Here is a 23,363-nt window from a genome sequence, read left to right as displayed (position 1 = left end):
AAATGGTAGTTTGATTCTAAGATAATATTTTTTGTTTTATTAGCTTTATTGCACAGATTAGTTATAGAGCCATTTTAATATAAAGATGAGGAAATGAAAGCATCCTTTAAGTTGACACCTTAAATATTTCATTATTACATTACTTTTAAGATGAAAGAGAAACTACTAAGTACATCTCATCAAAAAGAAAGAAGCCTGTTCAATTTTATTGATGTAACACCTCTCAAATATAAAAACTTTGCAAGTTATGTCACTGAATTAAGTACAGAGGTCTGAATAAAAGCATAGCTATTTTTCTAAGCATTATTTACGTTTCAAATTACCTTTGATGCTATCAAGGAGTAAGCGCCAAGTCCAAAGAAGCTTTAACAGAATGTGGCCCAGAATGCTTTTCATCTCATTTCATTTCACTTAATTCCTACCCATGAAATATGGATTTTATATTTTTAAATGATGTGATTTTGAAATCATTATGTATAATGCAATGTGTATGCTAAATCTGACATCTGAAATGATGAGTTATGTTTGATCTGTTCAATATTGCTTTTTTTACTACTCTCCACTGAAGAAGTTGCACCTGGCAAACTAAAAGAGAGTCCTATTTAGGGAAACTTTTCCAAGATTCAGTAGAAAATACCAAAAGCTGTACATGGCCCTGATTTGTCTTCACCTACAGCATAGCCAGGAGATATCCATGGTCAAGACCAAATGAGCCAGATCAGGTTGTGGAAGTTGTTTTATCTGCATAGTGATAAGGTGGCTCAATATAAAAGTCCTCTGGAAGAAATGACAACTTAGTCTTTGGGTTCAGGTAATCCAGTTAGCTAACAAAGCAGGCTTGAGGGAAGAAATAGCTATCAGAACTAGCAAATAAAAAAGAGAAGACAAAAAGCTCACTTTTAGACAACTGCTTTGAACATGATGTTTTAGCCCCCATCAAACAAACTGTATGAAAAAATGTTTTCTCACTGTTCTGCCACTGTTCACCATTTTGTTAAAATCATAAAAAGATAGGACTTTTACTGAATCTACTGAAGACACATTTCTGGAGACAGCATGTGGATGAACAATGCAATTTTTCCATGGTTTAGTGGCAGAAATCAGAGTATTCCACACTGCAGACTACATCAGGCTTGCAGCAGAAATAATTTCACAGTTTTGTTGAATTCATTTGACTATGGAGTTACCCCAGGTCATTTGAATCTGTCAATATTTCTGTAGATATTTCCCATATGAGAGAAGGCTTTGGGACTACATTCAAACCACATGCTATGGTTCTATGTCGAATTTATTATGACTTTCAAAATCAAGAAAGCAATGGGAAATTCAGACACCTGCTTCCTAACTTTGTCAGAGCCTGGACAGAAACACTCTAGAGAAAGATCTAGAAGCTGTGTGCAGACTAGCTTCTACTGTTACATATTCACATATCTCAAATCTCTGCTTCATAATTAACACTTAATATATGTTTCTGTTACCATGGTCAATGTTCTCAATTAAACAGCTTTGGAAATTTTATTATTTTTTAACAGGAAGACAAGACAACTTACTGGCATTCTTGTACAGCACACATAGGGGTAACAAAGCTACATTCATTTCTGCATGTCCAATTTTTTGGGATCACCAGACGGAAACAGAAATAAAAGAAGTTACTGTCACTATGACATTATGGGCATTTGTTGGCACTGTTAAGGCTCTGGTTTCACTCACGGAAGCAACAGAGCTCCCTCCTCACTGAGGCTACCCAAAAGCATGGAAACTGCAGAAGTGTGTGAGAAATCCTCAGCATACTCCTTTATAAGCGCAATATAGGATTATAATTTTAATAATCTGTCCTAAAAAAGCCTGCCTTCCTATCATATTCAAAACTGATGTTTAGAATGGAATGTGACAAAAAAAAGGTGTTAATTAAAATATTTGCTTTTTTTTTTTTTTTTTAGCAGGTCATACAATGGAATATATAAATAGAATACAATACATTAGAATAAATACATACAATACATACAATAGAATAAAGAAATGAATCTATTTATTTGATTGTCTTTTTACAGATGAAAGTAGATATTTATTTTGGAATAAAAAACAGTATGCTACCTTACTAAGGACTTCTCCAGAAGAACTGGCTTTCCAGGTCTCTCCAATCACAGAGTGGTACCAAATTGACATTAACAGAAAGATACTACCAACAATCTTAAGCATAGAGAGAACACCCTGCTGTTTACCAGTGACAGGAACTGAGCCAGAAACCCTTAGAAAAAGCATCAGGCCATGAAGTGCCAGATAAAATTCCTTCTTCCATTCAGAGACAAAGGAAAAACAGTATAGCACTGCTTTAACAAATAGGACTTGACAAAAAAAGAAAGAAAATAGATGCAGGCATTTTCCAGCATTTCTTGTTTTGACAAAGTGAAGAAAGTGAAGAAAAGGAAGTTGTTTCGTCTTCTTAGAAAAAAAAATTACATATGAAAAACCTATTTACAGAACCTCTGAAGTCCATCTCTTTCAAAAAAAATATGACTTAGTACTAACACACCCCTTCATGCATATAAAAGATAAGAGCCTTTTTAAATGAACTTGTATTTACGAAGCTCTTTTTTTTATTATCTAGAACTTTTACAAAAAATTATGGGAAGATTTCAGCATTATCTCCATTCCTAAAAATCTTGAAAATTTGGTTGAGTACTTGTTTCTGTTTTCTGCATTTTTGGATTATTTACTTTATTAAAAAATAATGTCCTCAATGAATTTAGAGAATCTCTTTCAAAGTAGTTTTAATTTCTATTTAATACCTTGAACGCCTAGAGTGTTACAATTCCTTTACATCAGCAATCTCTACGTTAACAGCTAACTTGTGGAGTTATTTTTTTACTTTTCAGTTAAACAACTAATCAGCATTTTCTTTATATTTCCATGAGTAGTGTTTTATTGTTCAAATCTTTTAATGAAGTTTCTACCACTACAGGCTCACACAAAAATGAGTCTGTGAAAGTCATGAGGATAACAAGGTTATAGTGCAGATTTTAGGACCAGGATTGAGGAACTCCATGCTATATTTCTGAGTTTGATGTATCTACAAACAAATAAAACTGAGCATGCCTCATCATAACTAATAAAATCTTTGATCTGCTAGAATAAAATGTCATTTAGTGGGAATGCTGCATCTTGTCTGTCTCTAACATGGCCCATGTCCCTGCACTTCCTATTAGGGTAATTCCAACAATTTCAAGTGAGGTTATGTATACCACGGCTAGTTCCTGACAATATTCACTAGTGAGACTGTTTTCACATGATTGGCAGAGTTTGAAGTGAACCTAATATAATCCACCTGTGGATCACCTAATCCTAATCCTTTCCCGTCTCCTCCTTTCTCAATGTCATACTTGCACATTCAAAGCTGTGAGTTGGACAAAGTACTTTAGATACTACCTCACTATTCCTCATATTCCATCTATAGAGTAGCCACCTCCGCATGATAATCCCTGAAAATAAAAAAAAAAATCAGTTGACCTATCTTCTACTCTAATTGTGTCAAGTGAAGAAAAGTGACTTTCACAGTTCTGAGAACCAGGCAGAACACTGATACTTGTCAAAGATGACAGTGAATGTTCTGTAAGTATTAAGGGAAATACCAATTTTATCTTCTATTCTGTTTTCAAATGCTATTCTTCAGCCACCTTCAATAGTCAGATGAATGCTAAATGGGTGATAGAATCGCCTCAGCTGATGCTTCCTGAAGTTGTCACTTTCAATGCCTGAAAGGCTGATTCCTTCATCTCCTTTCCTGCTGGTGCCAATAGATACTTGAAAATGAAGAGACAAGGGCATACTCCTGATCTTCAAATGTCAAGAAGAAAATAGTCAACTCAGTCCTCCTCAAGAATAACTAAATGTTGAAATAGAATATTAAATGCTGCATCTTCCTATGGTACCCTAACCCTTAAGAGAAGTTCTCCAGAGAAAAAAGGGATGGGGGAGGAGAAGAGGAAAGTACAAGGTTGAAAGCAGGTTGAAATTAAAAATGGAGTTCTACTAAGAGCATTTGTTAGTGTAACATAGATATCAGCATTTGTCAGATATCATAATGAATGAAATGAAGGAATTCTCCCTGATATATTCCATTCAAGAAGCTCAAAGAGAACGATGCTTACTTACACAAATCCTTCCAGTACCTACTGAAGCATAGACCAATAGCTTCAGACCCCACAGGAGCAAATGGAAAAATTTCTACCAAATCTAAAAGTTATTCTATTCCATTGTAAAAACAAAAGTAACTCTACAGAGATTGTGCTTCCAGTTGGTTCTGTATTAATTATACTTTACTCTTAGTCTGACTTGACTATTCTCTCATTATCACACCAACATGTATTTTGCACTTCCCTTGGCAGGGAACGTCCAAACCCATCCTAGAGTAAAGAAAAAGATACCAAAATGAATTTTGGGATGTAGTTAATCACAGGTACGTCTTCTTTTTATTTAAAATTTTATAAAAATTAAACCCTTATATTTTTTGTTCATTTTTTTTAAATAAACCCATGTTCATCCAGTAATACATAACACTGGGGAGAGAAATAGTATTCCTTGGGAAATAGACTTTAAAAAATCTTATACTTCTACCTATTCCTAACAGCATCAAAGCTGCTTTTAAGATCTTTTCATAATATTATTCTCTTTCCTGATGACCTGGGCTGTGCTAAGTTTTAAGTACTGAACAGCAATGTGAAAGGGTATAACTGCTTAGGGGACATTAGTCACAACACGGAAGTCACATGGTGGCCAAGAGGGACATGAAAAAGAGAACATATTATGCTTCTGAAATGTTGGCTATATTTTGTTTTGTGCCTGTGGTATAAAACCCTTTCTCTATCTTTTTGAAATTCATCAGCTGTTAGGCAATTCTGCAATAAGTAAACAATTCCATGGTGAATTAGGCAATCACATCTCTTTTGTGGAAAACTTTGGGTCTTTAGCTCTGTACATCTGCGGAGTCACAAAGTACTGGAATTTAATCTTCATGTTGAAACATTGTTTCAGTTTTGCAGACACAATTATACTAAATATTAAGTAATACCATGTAAATGTCTGGTAATGCTAAAAAGTCTTATCAGTCTGTTAATAAGCCAAAGCCTTCCATAACATGACATGCTACTGGAAAAAGAAAGAAAAAGAAGGAATTAAGCCTTTAGGTTTTTTTCCCACTTACTCAAAGTACAAGGTTTTCCTACCTTGTACTGTCTCTTAAGCCCAGGTATTCATGGTTTTCCAGGTAGTGGCATCATGTCACTTTTTATTACAAAATGTTTAGTGACAAATATATCAGGAGAAGACAATGTAGAGAAGAGTCATATCTGAATTCAAACACAATGGGGTGACTTGTATGCTCATCCTTCCTCCAATGTTTTTTGCTGCAGTAAAATTCAGGTTTTACTGCTGATTTTTCTTCAGATTTACGATTCCCTGTGAGACACCCGCAGGGAGAGCAAATATGTCCCCAAGGCTGTATTTGTAGTCTGCTAAAAAAAAGAATCCTTGTCAAATCAACAAGAATCACTCTAAAGAGCTTCTCAGCTGGCAGTGAATAGGATATGCTGAATAAGCACTGCACAACAAACTCACCAGTTTAAACCTTCCAAGAGGGATTTCTGAAAATGTTCTGCTATGCCAACCCTGATACCTATGAGATCAGCAACTGTAATTAGCATCAGAACTAGACAAACACTTGGTACTCCTAAAAATTTCAGATCCCTTCAATATTTAGGCAGTATTTTAGAAATTTAAAATTGGAATTTTGAATTACACTAAGCTGTGGACAGAAAAGGTTCCACGATTGCTAGGAGTTATTCTGATGCTGTGCCACAAGTAGGTCCTGGTCAAGCAACAAGAATGAACCTCAAACTTTCCTTTGGGATGTCTGTTTTCACCTAAAGCTGCCTCTGACTGAATGGTGTCCCAAATGAGGGAAAGAGGAGAAGGCAGGAAAGAGTCATACCCTATTCAACTCCTGGCCCTGTACGGGAATGAAGATCTATGATATTTGTCTAAATGAGTATATGAGCATATAAGATCATGCACTATCTACGAGAATACATCAAGGAATACTGTAAGGGAAAGCTGCCAGCAGGTAAAGGAGAAGATTGAGGAATTTGACAAACCAAGAGGGAAATCTAGACTTGATGTTAGCTAGCTATGTACAAGTTGCTGGATGCTTGCTTTCCTACTCAGTTTTCTATAGACACAAATATTTAGCAAACTTATTTACATTGTAAATGAACTGTAATCGACAAATAGTCACAAATTTACCAAAAGGGAAACAAAATGTGGTCCATAGTTCTCATTTCTGAAGCTAAGTTCCCCAGGAAGGCCTCAGGGGCAACCCCAGCCTTTTCTGGGGACATATTCGCCCACACACTGTCTATAGGTCCTGCAAGGCTGCACACAAGAAATTGTCCCTGGCCACAGAAAATCCCACGGGGAAAGGTGGTGGGAGCAGCCCTGTCCCCAAGAGAGGGGACTGTGAACACCCTTGGGCAGGTCCCAGATTAACAAGCTCTGCCAACATGTGGGAGGCCAAGGTAAGGGGTCATTAGTCAGGACATGCAGAATCAGCATTTCTGTGGGCCTACCCAGATGGCCAAGCTTGCTCACAAGATCCAGCCCATGGCTAAAGCTGCCTTAGAAACAGAAACATCCCAGTTTTTTTCACAGGGCATACAGGAAGATTACAGGGGATATAAATTTATCACTAGGTTTAGCTACACATTTACCTGTTCAAATGAAAAAATGAATACACCACAACAATAAAATAAATGTGTATGATGGCAATGTGAAAGAAGACTCTTAAAAAAATCCAGAATAATAAGAAACCTGTTACAAAAATGTAATGGATATTGTATATAAATCAGTCATCAAATGCATCTATGGCTTTTGTCAACATCTGATATTTACAAAACTCTATCTTTCATACAAAACCCTGTTGTAGAGTTGCACACTACAATAACATTTTTAATATATCATCCTTCTTTTGAATTCTAATCATAAGGACCACACAGAATGATGATACAGATGATACAGAATTATGTTGTAAAGATAAGATGATAATTTAATACACAGATACTTGTGCCCACACCATCTCATTATAGGATATGAGGGGTACCTTAGAAAGTTCTCTGAAATTATAGGATGCTTGCATATACTTCTTTAATTACCTAGATAAATACCATTCTTTTATCTTGATATTATCAGATATAACCTGAATATTTTTCTAAAGGTATTTAAAATTTTTAGAGAAATTTTTAAAAAATGAAAAAATACGCATTTCACTATTTCATTTCTGCACGTTAATGTGGATTGTTTTTCTCACATAATGAAAGCAAATTTTTGCTTCAGCATCTGACTGAAGCAATTCTTCAGACAAACAGAAATATTTTTTTGAAAATAGACTAAATATCTAAAAGCTCTCAGTTATTTTCTGTTCATCTATCTTTCTATCTAGACACATACATTTTGGAAATAGCTCTGAACAACAGAAGATGCATTAACTATGCAGTTACAGAAGTGATAGCACCACATGTGTCTAAGTGTTCTACTCCACAGAAAGTTGAGCTTTTTCTTATCTATACCTCTTGACAATGCAATAGGAAGTCGTGGTAAGAACCCCACTTATGAAATGGATTTCAACTTACCATAAAATCCTCCCAAAATTGTCTTTAACATTTTCAATATCCATTAACCATTAAGGAAAGAAGTAGTAGGATTTTGTTTTGGAAACTTGTTTTTGATAATTGTCTAAAATTTGAGAGATTCCAAGTCCTTGGTAGCCTCCCTCCTTGCTTGGATGCAATGAATGAGTAAGATTAAACAGTAATGAATAGAAAATTAGAAATTTCAAATGTCATCCTGTTTGGTTGGGAAGTGACAATTAGAAAGGAAGTAAGTCAACAGAAGGCAAGAGTGGTATACAATAGAGAGTGAGATGAATTCAAAATTTAGGATTATTGACAACCCCAAATTCCTAAGAGCAACAAAGCAGAGAATAAAGAAACATCCAGAATAGTGTAGTTGCATTTATGCAACAAAACAAACATTGGCCAAAAATACAGGGATGTTACCATGAGAGACAGAATTGCCAGAAGCAGAAATTTGACAGACTTGATTAAGCTGCTGGTCCATCAAGCCTGGCTCAGCCTTCAGCTGTGACCATTGCACAACAGCTCAGAGACAAACCTCCTCCAGAGCAACTGCACTATATGATGCTGCACACTGGGGAAAGCATTCCTCTCAGACCCTGTGGCAGTCATCCTACTTCCTGAAGCATGAGATTAGATTACCTCATTTTAGCATACCTACCTACAGCTACTATTCCTTGTCATACAATTATTTAAAAATATCCAGCTGCAGCTGCAGACCCTGTGATCGTTCAAACTTTGCGAAGGTGGAAGTGCAACTGTTATTCTTGGGGCATTTATATACATTCCAGGGAGAGAGAACACATATAGTAAGTGATTTTTTGCACAGGGATAGGAGAAATATACATGAGAAAGGAAAATTAATTATTAAAGCAAATATGAAACTGTTTTTACTGATAAAAATTCAACTAGATCCTGGATACTGTAGACATTAATGAAACAATCAGGATATAAATATTTGGTTTAAGTGGCAAGAAACAGAGCTGCAAGTTTTGAGCCAAGTTCTGTTATTACCCCCAGTAAAATATTTAAATTCCAGGAGGAAACTACAGCCATAGAGTAAGAAGCCACACTAAAATACTGTATCCTTATGTATTCAAAGTGGCACTTTTCATTAAACAAATAGTTTATGAACAGTAGTTCAAATAGTAGCCATTTGTGGGTATGAAAAACTCAGGTCATAATCAACATAAGCATGAGACTTGAACAATAGTGATATCATCCTAAACATTTCTACAATGACGATATCATTATAAGGTTTTCTGCAATACTGTTCTGCTCCACTGTGCTTTTTATCCACTTTCTTATATCCCTTCTTATCACAGTCTCCTCATGTCTGCCTCCTTCCATTCATTTCTTCCCTTCTCACTTCTCTCCTACCTTATCAAACTCTCAGGTGCATCTGCATACCTCCTTTTTTACCTTATCTTGTGTGTGAAAGCATTGGCTTCAGCACATTCAATCAAAAATGTGCTGAAAACCTAACCCAGTAAAGAAAAGTCATGGACTTAGTATGTATTTTGTACCCCTTTTGTACTGCATGCTGCAGCAGGGACATTTGACACTCTTTTGTACAATATAGCAGAGCTGTTATCAGTTGTGGCTTAAATGCTACCATAGAATAAATACATTCATTAGCAATTCTCTGTATTTATTTTTGGGAGGCAACCTGAGAGACAAATTATCCTCCTCCAAAACCAGATATAAATAAGCATAAATCATGCAGATGTTTTCCTCCTCCCTGTCAGTGTATTTCAACTGCTGGAACATGCTGAACTTGTTTACCTTTTGAGAGATGCAGCCCAGTTTACAGAGGAACACAGCCCTGAAACATGCTGCATCCCTTTCAAAAAAACATTTTTCCATACAAAATAAATATGGGTCACTTTCTAACTGATCCCAAATTGAATAAAAAATAACTAGAAATGTAAAAAATGTTATAGATATGTAAGGAAGCCGTTCAGTGGTAAGCCCTTGAAATAAGGGATTTTGTATAAGGTCTTGCCTTTACTCTCTTAAAAATATCACATAATCAGTTTTCAAAAGTCATTACCAGGAGCTGTGGTTTCAAAAAATTAAAAATACCCATTTTCCTCTTTCCAAAGTGAGCCACAATACTTCCATGATACAGATAATGACAAGTGAAATAAGGTCCTACCCTTTTTTTAGTAAAGTCTGTGCTGGAAGATAAATGTGTGGGAGCAGGTTGAGACCCTAAAGCATAAGTCTGACATAAGAAAGAAAATAATGTTCTCTATTGATCACAATATTATGAGACACTCCACTCTGATGTGCTTGCATTTACAAAACTACAGATACCTCAAGAGCAGTGAGTTTTACCCTTTTCTGATATTTAGTATACTTTTGACCACTAGAAATAAAAGTCTACATCTTTTCACAGAGCAAGCTTTATTTGTTACTTTTTCTATAAACAGATATATTGCCGGCTATTCCTACAATACTTTGCAAGGTGTAGAATGATCCAAAGGTGGAGAATGACCAAACCGTAGGTCAACTACTGTTGTAACAACGTTATCCTGATGTCAACATGAACCCATTTTTGATTATTCTTGTAAAAAATTAAAATTTTAAAACATCATATTTCCTCTTTGGTTTTGTCTTCTGCTTTGTTTATTATAAGGTTTTATGCACATTTGAACCTTCAAAGTACTGCACATGATAAGCTTAGCTATTCCGAAGCATAAAGGCTCTATGAAAAGCTAGACAAAATTTATTTTTCATTTGACTTTGAATTGAATAGTAGAAATACAGACTACTTCAGTTCTCACTCTTTTCCAGGCTTCACTGAAGGTGCTCCTATGTTCTTCCTTGAGGCTGAATTTTGTTCTCCTCAGAGAGGTCAATTATGTGGGCTTAAAGAAGTGGCAGAAATAGCAGCATTGGGAAGCCGCTGAAATGTCAGGAGAAATCCTCAAAGGCTTTTTTTTCAGGTGAGAGTTGCCGGAGCGATAGAACAAATACACTGCTCAGCAACAGATATTGATGTTCTCTCTCTTTCATGAAGGCTGTGACACAGACTGATATCTTACTGCAACAGAAACGCTGCCCCAACCAACACCCTTCCAACACCCTCAACACTGTGTACTGCGGCAGATCAAAAAAACAAACCCGCACCTCACAAAAGATTATTCTGTTAAGTGAGTAGTGCAACATTCCTAATTCTAAAATACTCTACAAAAAGTTGGTAAAACCTCTCCAGTACTTTCTACATCCTTCCAGTGAGGTTCCCACTACCCCATGCCCAGAAGAGGACCTCTGGAGCCACAGTAAGCAATGGTGGAAGAGGGGACCAGGGAGGCCAGACCTGACCTTGCAGGCTCAGTCATCTTTTAAAGCATCAGTCTTACTAAGAAACCATGCACTGAATTCCTATGACTTTGATATCTGCTGCTGGACAATATCACAGGTGTACTCTTTCCTCTCTGCTTTAGTTCACATCTCTGGTCTCAGAAAATTTGCAGAAGAAATGGTGAAACAGGAAACACAAAGAAGAAAACAGAAGCAGGTTATGATGTTCTAGACAGGACTTTTCCTTGTCGACATTTCGAATTTTCCCTTTTCTTTTACTCTGATACCTACCAAAGACAGATAGTACAGTGACAAACTGCTCCTATGATAATAAAGGGAACCAGTAGCCCTTCCAAACACTCCCAGATGTATCAAATAATTCTGGAGAAAAATCCATTGATGTAAACCCAGAGGGCTCTCATATCCTCATCACAGGAAAATAGGAATCATAAAATGGACTAACATTTTATAAGTTTTACCTCTGAATTTATCCTGCTAAGATAGCAGGAAATCCTAGAAGCAAAACAAAACCTGCAGCCCCCTGGAAGCTGAACTAATGAACCACTTGCAAAGGGAGTTGATCAAAATTAACATCAAACCCAACAAAAGCTTCTGCCAAGCACTGCACTGCCATCTTCTTGCTGCAGGCAATACCTGTTCCCCATGGAGAATCCCTGCAGCTGTGCTCTCTTTTTAAGTGCATGGAGTCAGTTTCATTGCTTTTGATTTTCACAAGACAAAATCTGAAAATGAAACCTCACCTTGCTCACCCTTCCAAAAGGAAGAAAGGAATAAGGCATAATTTTTGACTTTAGCATATGAAGTCCATAACTACAACTTCAAAAATCTTGCTAGTAACTGAGATGGCTCTTTGTGGAAAAATCCAGATTTTCCAACTAGCTTTCACAGTTATTTAGTCAGTCATAAATATTAAATTATTCACAGTTCATTAAGCCATCTAAAATTAATGTCAACTCACTTTAATGATTCTCATCGCTCACTAACATACATATAGAACTGGAAAGCTACCAGTAGGTAAATATATCCTATTTATGGCTAGATACATTCAATATACAGATATAAATGTGTGTGTATGTAAATATACACACACTGAGAAATAAAGTTGGACACAGCAATCCAAACCTTCAAAATAGGTGAGTTTAATGGATAGCCTTTAAGTGAGTTAACCCTTAAAAGAACAAGCAAGAGCACAACATGAAAAGGCTCTTGTTCTCATATTTCATATGACAGAAAATAATTATTTATGGTATTACAATAAGAAAATTAAATCCAGAGGAAAAAAACAGGTTATGATTTTGGAAAAAAATTGGAAAATTTCTCTCAGGAATTTTGCAAAATCCTGTCGAACTCCAAAGATTCTTCTTCTCCTTTATTTGACAAGACTTTGATAATGTATGTTAGAGACTCTGGCTCAATCAATTCACAAAGGACAGAATACGAATCTCAAGTGCTGCAGCAGGCAAAATAGGTATGAAAAGCTCTTGAGACTGATCTTCCTACACAATTTGCTGTCCTCCTGTTTCTGTTCCAAGAAATACTGACATAGCACTCTTCTATGAATTTCTGCACATTTTTCTAGTTTTTATTCTGAGAAACAGTTGAATAAATTTTAAATATAGCAGAATAAAGGGGAAAAAATTATTGACTCTCAAAGTGATGTAAACAACCATTAAAAAAAGGATTTAAAAAAAGGCGAGAAACAATGTAAATTTTCATCTGACAATCTTTTTGTAAAACTAGTCGGTCACTGTACCTTCATTTTCTTCACACAGCACACACAGCAGCTTCACACATAATACCTTTGCTGTCAGTGCTGCTGCTTAATTAGTCAATGTGACGTGAACCTTATGATAAAAATAATTGAGCTGGGGCTTTCAGTCTCTGAAGCGAGGCAGCAACATGTAGGGTATTCTCACAAGATGCAGCTTTCATATCCTGTGAATACGAGTGTGATGGGAAGAAGGGACACCAAGCATAGGAGGGCTATACAGAACTTCAGTCTCAACTTAGACTGAAAATGCTACTTAGTCTACAAGGCATGATTACTTTTTTCCAAAACTTTATAAGCAATTGCTAATAAATATAAATATATGTACATTTTAACTAACATGCCCATTATGCAGCAACTTTTTCAGTGATGGCAGTTGGCATATGAAACTTAGAAAACTTTTTTCTCCCATTCTCTCCTAAATAGCCAAGGGAAAAATATGTAACATGTAATACAGAACTTCTGCATTCAGATGCAACAGATACACAGATGTGAAAGAGTCAAAAAGTTCACCAAAACAGTAATAGAAAGTGATTGGTTAAAACAATTCTTCTGCAAATGGTGAATTTTCTGCATACACTATTTCTTCATCTTGATCCTCAGGAGAAGACAGATTTCTCTCTGTTGCTTTGTCATTTTATATTCAAATATAAATATTGCTTTAAGGTGAAAGCAGGCAATTGCTGAGACAAAAATGTATTTCCAGTGTTGTCAATACATTATATGAAACAAACAAACCTGTATTACAGCACTGATGTTTGGAAATCAATACCTTTAAATTTTTGATCAAATGTTATTTTTTTTTCTTCTTGAAAAAAGTTTAAGTTGAAAATATTTTCATAGACATAACAAAGTCTTCCACTGTGTTTTATAATGTGTCAATTTGTAATTTAATGGGCCACTCATCTTTCATTCTCTGCACAAGGAAGAGTAAGCAGTACATTAGAAAAACAATCCTTGCCTCACTTAACTTCATTTAACTTGAATCATTTCCAGAATAATACATAAAAACAGTGCCTACTTTGTACAAGTGTGGTCCCCCTGCAAAATTAACCATGAGGAAACAGCACATCTTCTGAAATTTATATTTCTTTCTGGGGGACTGAGAATGCACTTCAGGAACAGTGTTGGGCAAGAATGTACTCTTCACTGTGCCAACACATAAAAAAAAATGCTCTTCATGCCATGATCCAGAAATTACCTTCCCCCACAATGTGATGGTACTAGAAAGTCAGTAATTTGTTTTCTCTAACATCACTAAGTTTTTTTCCTCAAGTTTTCTTCCTTTTGATAGCAAATATTGCATGTTTTCCTGTGATAGAATTTTTATTTTGAACAGATGTAAAAAGAAGGTAGACAGTACTGCTTGAGTTTCCAGCAGGCATTTTGTGAGGAGGAATTTTCTCTTTGTCTTGACATTGGCATTCAAGATTAGTTCCATTTTTTCTTACTAATTAGCTTTTGCAAGACAATTGTGTGTTTGAAACAAACAGAATACTTTCCCTCAGGGCATCAGAAACTTAATCTTTCCAATTTCCTTTCAACGGACATTGAAAACAAAGCAGTGTATTGTAACTCAGTTGGGAATTAAGAACTATTTGACGCAAAAAATGGAAAAAGCGCTATGTAAATAAATTTACCATAGATGTCAATAAAAATACAGTAGTGAAAAATCCTTTAAGCCACCTTGTTAATACCTGACAGAACTGCCTGTTCACATTAAAGGCTGTCCACCCTTCAAAGGAAGTTAAGACCCTAAATTTAAACAAAACTAAGGAATTTTATATTCACAACACACTGAGTGATTAGCATCAAATCATTTGAAATACCATAGACAATCTGAGGTCTTTCTGGTCACTTTATCCAGCAGTCTTCTTTGTGACTCAAAAAGACTTTTTTTAAACTTTGATCATTCTACAGAGGTAATAGTCCCTCCTTGTATCTGATATCAAAAAATCAGTGATGCTAAGCATACAGTTACAAGATGATTGTGACAAACCGTAAGGCTGTTAATAACCTTTTAGATGGAAGTTGTACTCATAAATCTTATCAACAAAAATAATGGTTAGAGTGTTTTTTGGATTCTGATCAACAAGACTCTAAGAAAATAATTTTAGGTCCTTACTTAAAAATTTTGAAGAACTGAAATGAAAATTATAATCTCTGTGGTATATGGCACTCTACTATGAAAGCCTGCCAGGAAAAGAGCTCTATGGTGTGCTTTTTTGGGATTGCTAACATTCAGACTTTCATATGTAGTACACAGTAATTTCTACTGTGTCCCATTTACAAATAATGCTAGGCACAAGCATGGTGTGTGCAACATACACAGACATTGCAGAACTTCTTAAAAGTGGACACCCATCTCATTCCTGTGTAGACTTCAGCTTCAGCTGTGCCTCCTAAACAGAGTCCAGCAAGGTACTTACTGATGTGTAGAGGAAACCTTCTCCATTTAGGGCTATATACAACCCAGTCTTTACACCCTGGATAGCGACAACTCGAAGTCCCACTGGTATAAGGTTGAATAAAGCTGTGAAGAAAACACACGTTCAGACATAAATATGCTACAGTTAATACAATTGTCTAATAAACATAATTAGCAGAAAAGAAAGAAAAATAGTTCTGCATAATTTTTTTATGTTTTTAAAATTAGACTAACTCAGAAAATCTTTCTTCTTTGATTCTGGCAAGTAGCTCTTTATTTTCCTGGGCATTTTTACGGTTTTCAACTAAAAGGTGCCCTCATCAAAGACTGATGTCAAAGGATCTGTGGTTTCAAATTTTTTTTTTCTTTTTTGAATATTTGATACAAGTTATATTTGATACAAGTGGTACCAAATGGTGTCAGGCAATGACAGATGATTACCATAGTTCATAAAAGCACTGAAATATGTGCTTGATTCTAAGTGGGAATAAATGTTATTGAAGAGAATACAGAACTTGGGGTAATAATTAGAAAATAATCAGAAAAGCAACTAATAACAAATACCCTAGAAATACTCTATACCTCTGTAGTAATCCAAACAGCCACTGTCTGAAAAAAGACCAGTGTGAAGAGTGGGAGTTTACCAGCCTCACCACAGAAAAACACAAGTTGTGTAAGTAGGTGGCATGAACAAATTCTTCTAAAACTTATGCCAGCACACACCTATGTTACATTTACTGACTCATGCTAGAAAATTAGATGCAAATCACACATCAGTTTTGGAAGAAAAGACCAGGATGAGACAGAGTTTATGCTAAATGTTTTTTCCACTGTGGATAAGCCCGGGACTCCCAAGTCCTTGGATGAAAACCAAAAGCACAACCTGTGTATCCAACATATGGAGTGGGGACAATGTTTCTACCAAGTGTCAGGAACACAGTAACACCTACAGTGAATTCCTCAAAATTTAAGAAGGACATCCATAGGTGTGACCAAAAAATGTACTGAATGAGGCTATCTGTAATCAGAATGCCATAGCTAAAGCCCAAACCAGAGAAAAAAGATCATTTAATTGCAGTGGATAAATACATTTCTCAAGGTGTGAAAATTCCTGCTTGGTCAAAGAACAAAAATCCATCCAGTTTGTTTATGATGAATATGACCACGTCTTTACAATTGAGAAAAAAAAGCATAGGTAGACTACTAGAAATATAGACGTATAAAAAAAGAGACACCTTTCCTTTGGCATTGTCATGCAAAAAACTAATGTGTAACATCAGATAATTTTAGGAATACACAAAGCCGGTTTAAAGCTAGGAATTGTAGCAGAGTTCTTCTTAGAGCGGTAGAAAGAAAAATATATTGAAAAGAGCTCTAGAAGAACTGAAAAAAATTGGCAGGTTTACAAAGAAAATAAAAGAGATTACAAGAATTAGCACAAATTAATTTTAATTTCTGTTATTTCCAAATTTCTCCATTATGATAGGATATTACAGTGCTCTTCACAAAAAAAAAAAAAAAAATAAATTGGTACAGATAAGGTTCCCTCTTTAATAAATGTAAAGCAATAAAATATGGCACTCGCAGAAAAGATATCCCAAGAGCATATAGGCTAAAGACTGCATGGCTTAAGGGCTTTTAGTTCAATGTAATTTGGAAGTCAAAAATTAGTTATAAACTCCTCATTGACCATCCATTTCATTATCCTCAAATGAAACAATGTCAAAACCAGAAAAATCACTGTTGTGTGTTGTGGAGGGAGAGTCTGTCACAGTAAAACAAAGTATCAGATGGCAATTGAGTTTGGATTTTTTCCTAGAAAAAAGAAATTGCAGGAGCGAACCATGCTAAAGGGACTGAAGAAACAATTGAAGGGACACAAGGAAGGAAAAACAAACAATACTTATATAAAGAAAAGAGGTGAACACAAAAGACAAGTCAGCCATGAGAAGTCAGTTAATGAAAAATAATTCGGTCATAGTGGTTCAGTCAAATATTCTGAAATGTAAATATTATATACCATATTACAAATAAAAATAAAGCACCAAAGCTAGAAAAAAAATCCAACCACCACTGAACAAGAATTACAGGCCTGTAACACATCAGTGTTTTGTGCAGCCTATAAAGATACTGAAGTGGCTTATAGTTGCTGGTGAATTCAGAAAGCACTGCGGAAGGAATGGAATGCATCTTTTACCGCCACCAAATTTTAATTGGAGATTTTCAGAGATCCTGTAATTAGTCTAAACCCTTAAAATTTTAGAGTGTGGCCTGAAATGCTGCAATTTTGCACAGTCAGAATATTCAATAAGCTTCACAAAATCCTCCAGACTTGAGGAAAACTAGGGAGGCCAGTCTACATTCAGCTATTGATTGACAAATGTTCAGCAACGTGTTTCATACCGGGGACAGCAAAACGTGCACCAGGAAGGCACAGCATGTGCTTTAATGCACTTTGAAGCAGGCCAAAAGTAATTCAATTTCCTCCAGAGCCTGACTGGGCAGTACTCTTCACTGAGCAAGACTTTTGCATTCAATTACACATTTCAAACATACCTAGGATTCACCTGTGGCATACCTCACTCTAGTAAAAACCTGCTCTGAGAAAAGCAGAAAGCCTTCTATAGTCTGCTGGCATTCCAGTTCTGCACAGCCAAACATATGTTCTTATCTGAGGGGGTTGCTAAAAGGAGCCATGTCCCCTGCTTCCTTCTCTCTTTAAGAAAATTATCTGAAACCAAAACCTGGGGAGTGAGGTCCCTGAACATCTTTATGTGCCTAAAGCCAGTTCAGTGACTCTATAGATGGGTTGAGAGGGTGGACAGCCCCCAACTGGTGCTCAGTGTTCCCATGCTGCATGTTTTGGTAGAAAGCCTGGCAATTCCACATGTAAGTAGGACATGAGAGCATCAGGGAAGAGAAGGGAACTTATTGGCAGAAATGGTGCAAGTAAAACCCTTTCTCCTTGTCAGTGCTAAGAGTGCACACTCCCTTAGCTTTGCTTTGTGCTCTATCTAAACGACAGCTATAAAGCATTTGGGTTCTCTGCCTTTTCCTAAGCCTGCAAGCCTACTCCCACCACAAAATATCAGAAAATGGGGATGGGGACAGTTAGCAGGAACAACTGCCATGAAAAAGGGTTACTTGTTTAGGTTTCATGGAGGACACTTGCAGGAACTCCAAATCTGAGTTGGATTCTAGTCCTCAAAAAGTTTTAGCAAAAGTTTGAGTCCACTTTTTCAATAAGCAATCTCTCCTTTCTTGAGCAAAACACAAAACCCCCGTAATAACTCTTTCCTTCTTTTATGTTATACCAACACAGTCCATTAACTTGAAATCTGAAATGCTTGAAATCAGATATTTACATATACTTGTGGAAGTCTATTTAGGTACAATTTACCTGTAGCTGCAAGAAAATTGCTATTACAGATCACTGTTTTTCTCAGGAATCTTGTTACAGACTGACTGTTTAAGAGTTCTGAACTTGCAGCCTCTTCTGCGTGCACACTGCCCTTGTGGCAGTTAACAAAACTTTCCACAGTACCAAATCTCCAATCAGATCAAGGCAACTACTTCTTCAATTTATTTTCACCTGCAGGCCCACAGGCAAAAATGACAACTCCATCAAAACATCTTTTAGATTGGCAATGACTGCAAGGAGTTTGGTGCTTAGAGATTTGTCCATCCATTTCTTATGGAGCAAACCAATTCTAGCTGCCCAGTCTTACAGAAGACATAATTAAAACTTTTTTTTTTGAGTATGACTGAACATTTACCTGTCACACTAAGATTATCCCAGTGGGAGAAACAGGCTTACCTAACTCCTAGAAGTGATGTAAATAGATGAGTAAATGCCTGCATAATTCTTTGAAGACAAACTTCAGTAAAAAGCACTGCAAGCATCAGGCTGCAGATATTTCTGTGCAGTAATCCAAAATTAACATTCATTAATCCAAATTTAACAGCACTGCAGGTGGTTTTTTCCTAATCTTTATGGGCTTTATTTCTATCTAATTATCTCCTTTACCTTACAAGGGTGCTGTAAAGGTTATTTTATGAGTACCTTCAAACCAAAATGTGATAATGGTAGGTATTCTGTAAAGACATTAAAAAGTTAATGCTTCCACATTCAATTTGGAAGATATAAATAGAAGTATGCATTAAAAGATGAAAATAAAGGAATGCTAAATGGTTGCAGGATTCCTTGAAGAGCAACTCTACCAGGTACCAAGCACCACAAAGGAACTAAAGCATATTGCAGCATAATGAAAGATGTGCACAGCACAACCAAGTAAGATGTTCTTGGATAATATTCACTTTTTCATTTATCAGTATATTAAATATGACTACCAATAGGTAATAATGTTGTTTTAATCAGAGAATATTATAAAAATGTTATAAAACAACTGTAATTTCATAAGGGATACAAAATGCAACATTTGAGCATTACAATCAGGTCTGTCAACTGTAAAGGAAAGTATCCTCATTTGCGTTGCATTTTTTCAGTGGTCATTGGCTGAGATACACTCTAGGTGAATTTAAAAAAGCTATACACCTGAAACATTCAGGGTTTCAACCTCAGAAATTAAAAAGTTGTAACTGTCTGTTTCTCGAATTAAATAGTCTTCCTGCTAAACCTACCCTTCATTCACGAGACAAAACTTTGAAGATAGACAAAAGCCTAAAACTGAGCTGGTTTAGGTGGGGAGGACAGGAGGAGAATGTAATGCTTGTTACTACAAGCACATATGGAAATCGTTTCTATCTCTTTATGATTTCTGTGCAGGACCTTGTTTTTCCTAATTAATAATGATGAGGCCAGTGAAGCAAGCTGTATTTGCACCTGTAAAGTCCAGGAACATGAGAGTGAGTGTGACAGCTACACTGAGTAGAACCTCAGTAACCAAAGCTACAGCTTTAACCACAGCCACTCCTGCTTTTGCTGCAAGCAAGACACATAAGCAAACCAGAAACTGAAAGGTATTAGAGAAATTAAATTAAAACAAAAAACAAAACCAAACAGCTAAAACAAGATATCACTGAGACTGGGGCAAAAAAAAAAAAAAATACAGATTGTGCACAGACTGTACACACAAGATTGTTAGGCTAACAACCTTAATTTAGGGAAGTGATTTGAGGAAACTCAGCACCATTAACCAATAGGTGCATTAATTACAATTGTTTCATGAAACATCTTTATCTCGGAAAAGTTATAAAAAGAAGTTACAACAATGAACTGAAACCTGTTTGTTTATGTTGAGTTCTAATGTCATGGCCATCAACATGAGCGGGAAAAGTACATTCATGCAATTGCACATCAATCTTCCTTCCTTTTTCATGCAAGTTTTTGCACACAGTGATACACTAAAAATCTTGTCACCTCTCTCTGCAGTCTCTGGCCTTTACTCAAACTGGGACAATGAGCAGCTGATTAAAGCAGCTGGTACAACTCATTTTGACTTCAGATAGAAGCAAATTTTAATCTTAGTTTGAGCTACCTTGCTGTAACACTGTGACTACAAAAGGGTGTAAAGTTATGTTTACTGACATACATGTAAAATGAGTACAAAATTATATAGGCACTTGAGGGAATTTTAACTCCAAGTACTTCTCTAATTGCTTGACATAGAATACATGGCAACAGCACAAAAAGTAGCAGCATGACTAAGCTTCAAACAGTTTCCTTGCTGAAGACAAAAAAGAAACTGCATCTTTTTTCTCTCCCTCTCTCCTCGCTCCCTCTGGCTTCTCTGACACCCAGTTACTCAGTGGGCTCTCTTCAGGGACACTGAATAGTCAGAAGGCAGGTGGAAGGCTGGCAGAGATGCACACCCTTTGGCAGTCTGTATTTCCTTCTTTTTGTGAAACACACTTTGAATGGAAGTCATCCTCGCTATCCAGGTAAGCATTCTATCAGTTCTACAGACAGCTGATACGTCTCCATCCCGTCGCCCTCTGGGCACATTAAATGGGCAGCCTGCAAGCAACACAGTCAGAAACAGGATCTTCTCCCTTGGGCAGCTGCCAGAAGTTATTCACTTGTAAGCCTCAGACAGAAATTATCATGCTAAGGAGCTCAAAAAAATAAAATATCAAAACACTAGAAATTCTACCCATGAGAAAATTATTGTTTTAAAGTGAAAGAGAAGTAAAGCCAACATATGCTGCAATAAAAAAAAAAAAGCAGTGGGAAAAAAAAAGTTCAACAGGAAATGAAAAGTAACAAAGTGGAAAGTGAAAAAACTAAGACTGGCAGCACAAAAGAAACAAACACATACTCATACAATAATAAATATACCAAATGGGTAAATCTTTTCAGATAAGGTTGATATATATATACCAACAAAATTTCAGATGCAGACTGTAGGCCTTCCTGGCAAGCACATTAATTTTACGTTCTTCTGTTCTAAATTGTCTTTATGAAAAATATTGGAAAATTGGAGTAGTCAGAAAAAATTAATCCCACCAGTTAAAGACAGGAAAAAAAAGACTTTGTGGGAAAAAAATGCCACAAATTTTTTGCCAAAAAATAATTTTGGAGTAAAACAAAATAACAATATTTATCCAAAATACACAATACTTCTGTATGGTGTTTGGTTGAGTTTGGAGAAGTTCAATAAAGTTCAATATTTCAGAATATTCATAATATAGAACATTTATTCTGCATTGTGGAAAAAGAAGAATAAGGGAGATGGTCAGAGAGTTGGAAAATCAGAAATGCACAGAAGAGGAGAAAGAGTAAAAAAAAAAAAGAGGACAATTTGTAAAAATGACAACATCAAAAAGAGAAAAGTAAGGCCACTTTGATCTATCTTTGAAAAGACTCCACATCCATAGAGATCTTAGAGTTAAAATAACCTCTCAGAAATAACAATAAAACATTACAAAATTGTTGCAATCCTACACATCTTCTCGCTGAAGCTGAGACTAAGAGAGAGGGGCAGAGGGACAGAGATCTGCACTTATACCATAAGAGAGTTCTTAGACCTCCTCTAGGCAAAGCTTCGATAAAAAGTGAGAATAATCTTGTCTTTTTTAAGGTCTTAGTCTGCACTCCAGTACTGAAGTGGGTATGCGAGATGGACACAGATGGACAAAAAGAAACAAGGATGGGGGTGGGATAGGCAGGACATGGAAGGGGAACAAAAACACTTGAAAAACAAGCAGAGAGGTACACATAAAAATATATTAAACAACTTTTCTCTATTAAAAAAACTCCAAACCAAACAATAAAAGGTGATCATGCTATCTGCTGATGAAAGGTGTTAAAAATGACACCTAAAATAGGAACCTTACCAATGTAAGGCAGAAATCTCAAATACTTTAATTTCTGCAGCCTAATTTCAACATTTTTAAGGAATCTAAGGGGTTATTTATATATGCATAATAAGTGTATGAAATACATAATTGTGTATTAAAAGTGCTTAAAATAAAATTTGAGATGACACAGAAATGTTACTTAAATATGTCATGATAATTAAAATAAACAAAACACGAATCAACTGTCTCTAGAGTAAGAATAGGTTTGCTTAATTACCATTTGCAGCTGAAGTTATCAAACATATATATATGCTCATTGAACAAAAATATGTAGCAGTATCACAGGAAAAGCATACCAAAGCAGCAACCCACACAGCCTTTCAAGACCTCTTTTGTTTGGAACATTTTTAAAAACTGCCACTTTTGCCATCTCTACAGTGGCAAAAATCTCTTAACAGCATTGGAATTCTGGCTGGCGAAGGATTTTTCGCCCCAAAATTTTTAGTACCTTCAGCAAGTTAATTTAGCATGTGTTTTATGAAGGTCTTTGATTTGCTTGTAAATTTGGATTTTTCTGGGAAATTTAGTTTCCACGTCTTGTTGTTTCTTTGTTATTTATTGGAAGACAAGAAATTTTTGTTAGATGAGCAGTTCTTATTAAAAAATATTTTAATATAATTTTACCACTTTTATAAAATTACCAGAAGACATTCATTGGCCTAAATATCTCCCTCGTAAGGTCCGTGAGCTCTCAACGCCTTCCCCTTCCAGAGGCAACACATTTAGGCCAATGTCCTGCACGAGCCATGCTGGCGGTCACCAGGCTTCGAAGGGACGGAACCCTCCTCCCTGGGACACCACACATCCAGAAACCCTCCAAAGGCAGGCAGGCAGG

At 36.0% G+C, this 23,363-nt stretch overlaps 1 protein-coding gene across 4 annotated transcripts in view; it reads right to left on the bottom strand.

Annotated features, from left to right (window-relative positions):
* FGF14 (fibroblast growth factor 14) overlaps nt 1–23,363 on the bottom strand; it is a 381,757-nt gene that overhangs the window by 70,132 nt on the left and 288,262 nt on the right. For all 4 annotated transcript variants that reach the window (XM_058042839.1, XM_058042853.1, XM_058042861.1 and 1 more), the window contains one exon: nt 15,210–15,313. In XM_058042839.1, coding sequence (XP_057898822.1) covers nt 15,210–15,313 — 104 coding nt within the window. The remainder of the gene's footprint in view (nt 1–15,209; nt 15,314–23,363) is intronic.

This window comes from Melospiza georgiana, chromosome 2, assembly GCF_028018845.1.
Source record: "Melospiza georgiana isolate bMelGeo1 chromosome 2, bMelGeo1.pri, whole genome shotgun sequence".
Taxonomy (NCBI): Eukaryota; Metazoa; Chordata; class Aves; order Passeriformes; family Passerellidae; genus Melospiza; species Melospiza georgiana.
Note: the sequence above shows the minus strand (reverse complement) of the source record. Positions and strands in the feature narration are given on the sequence as shown.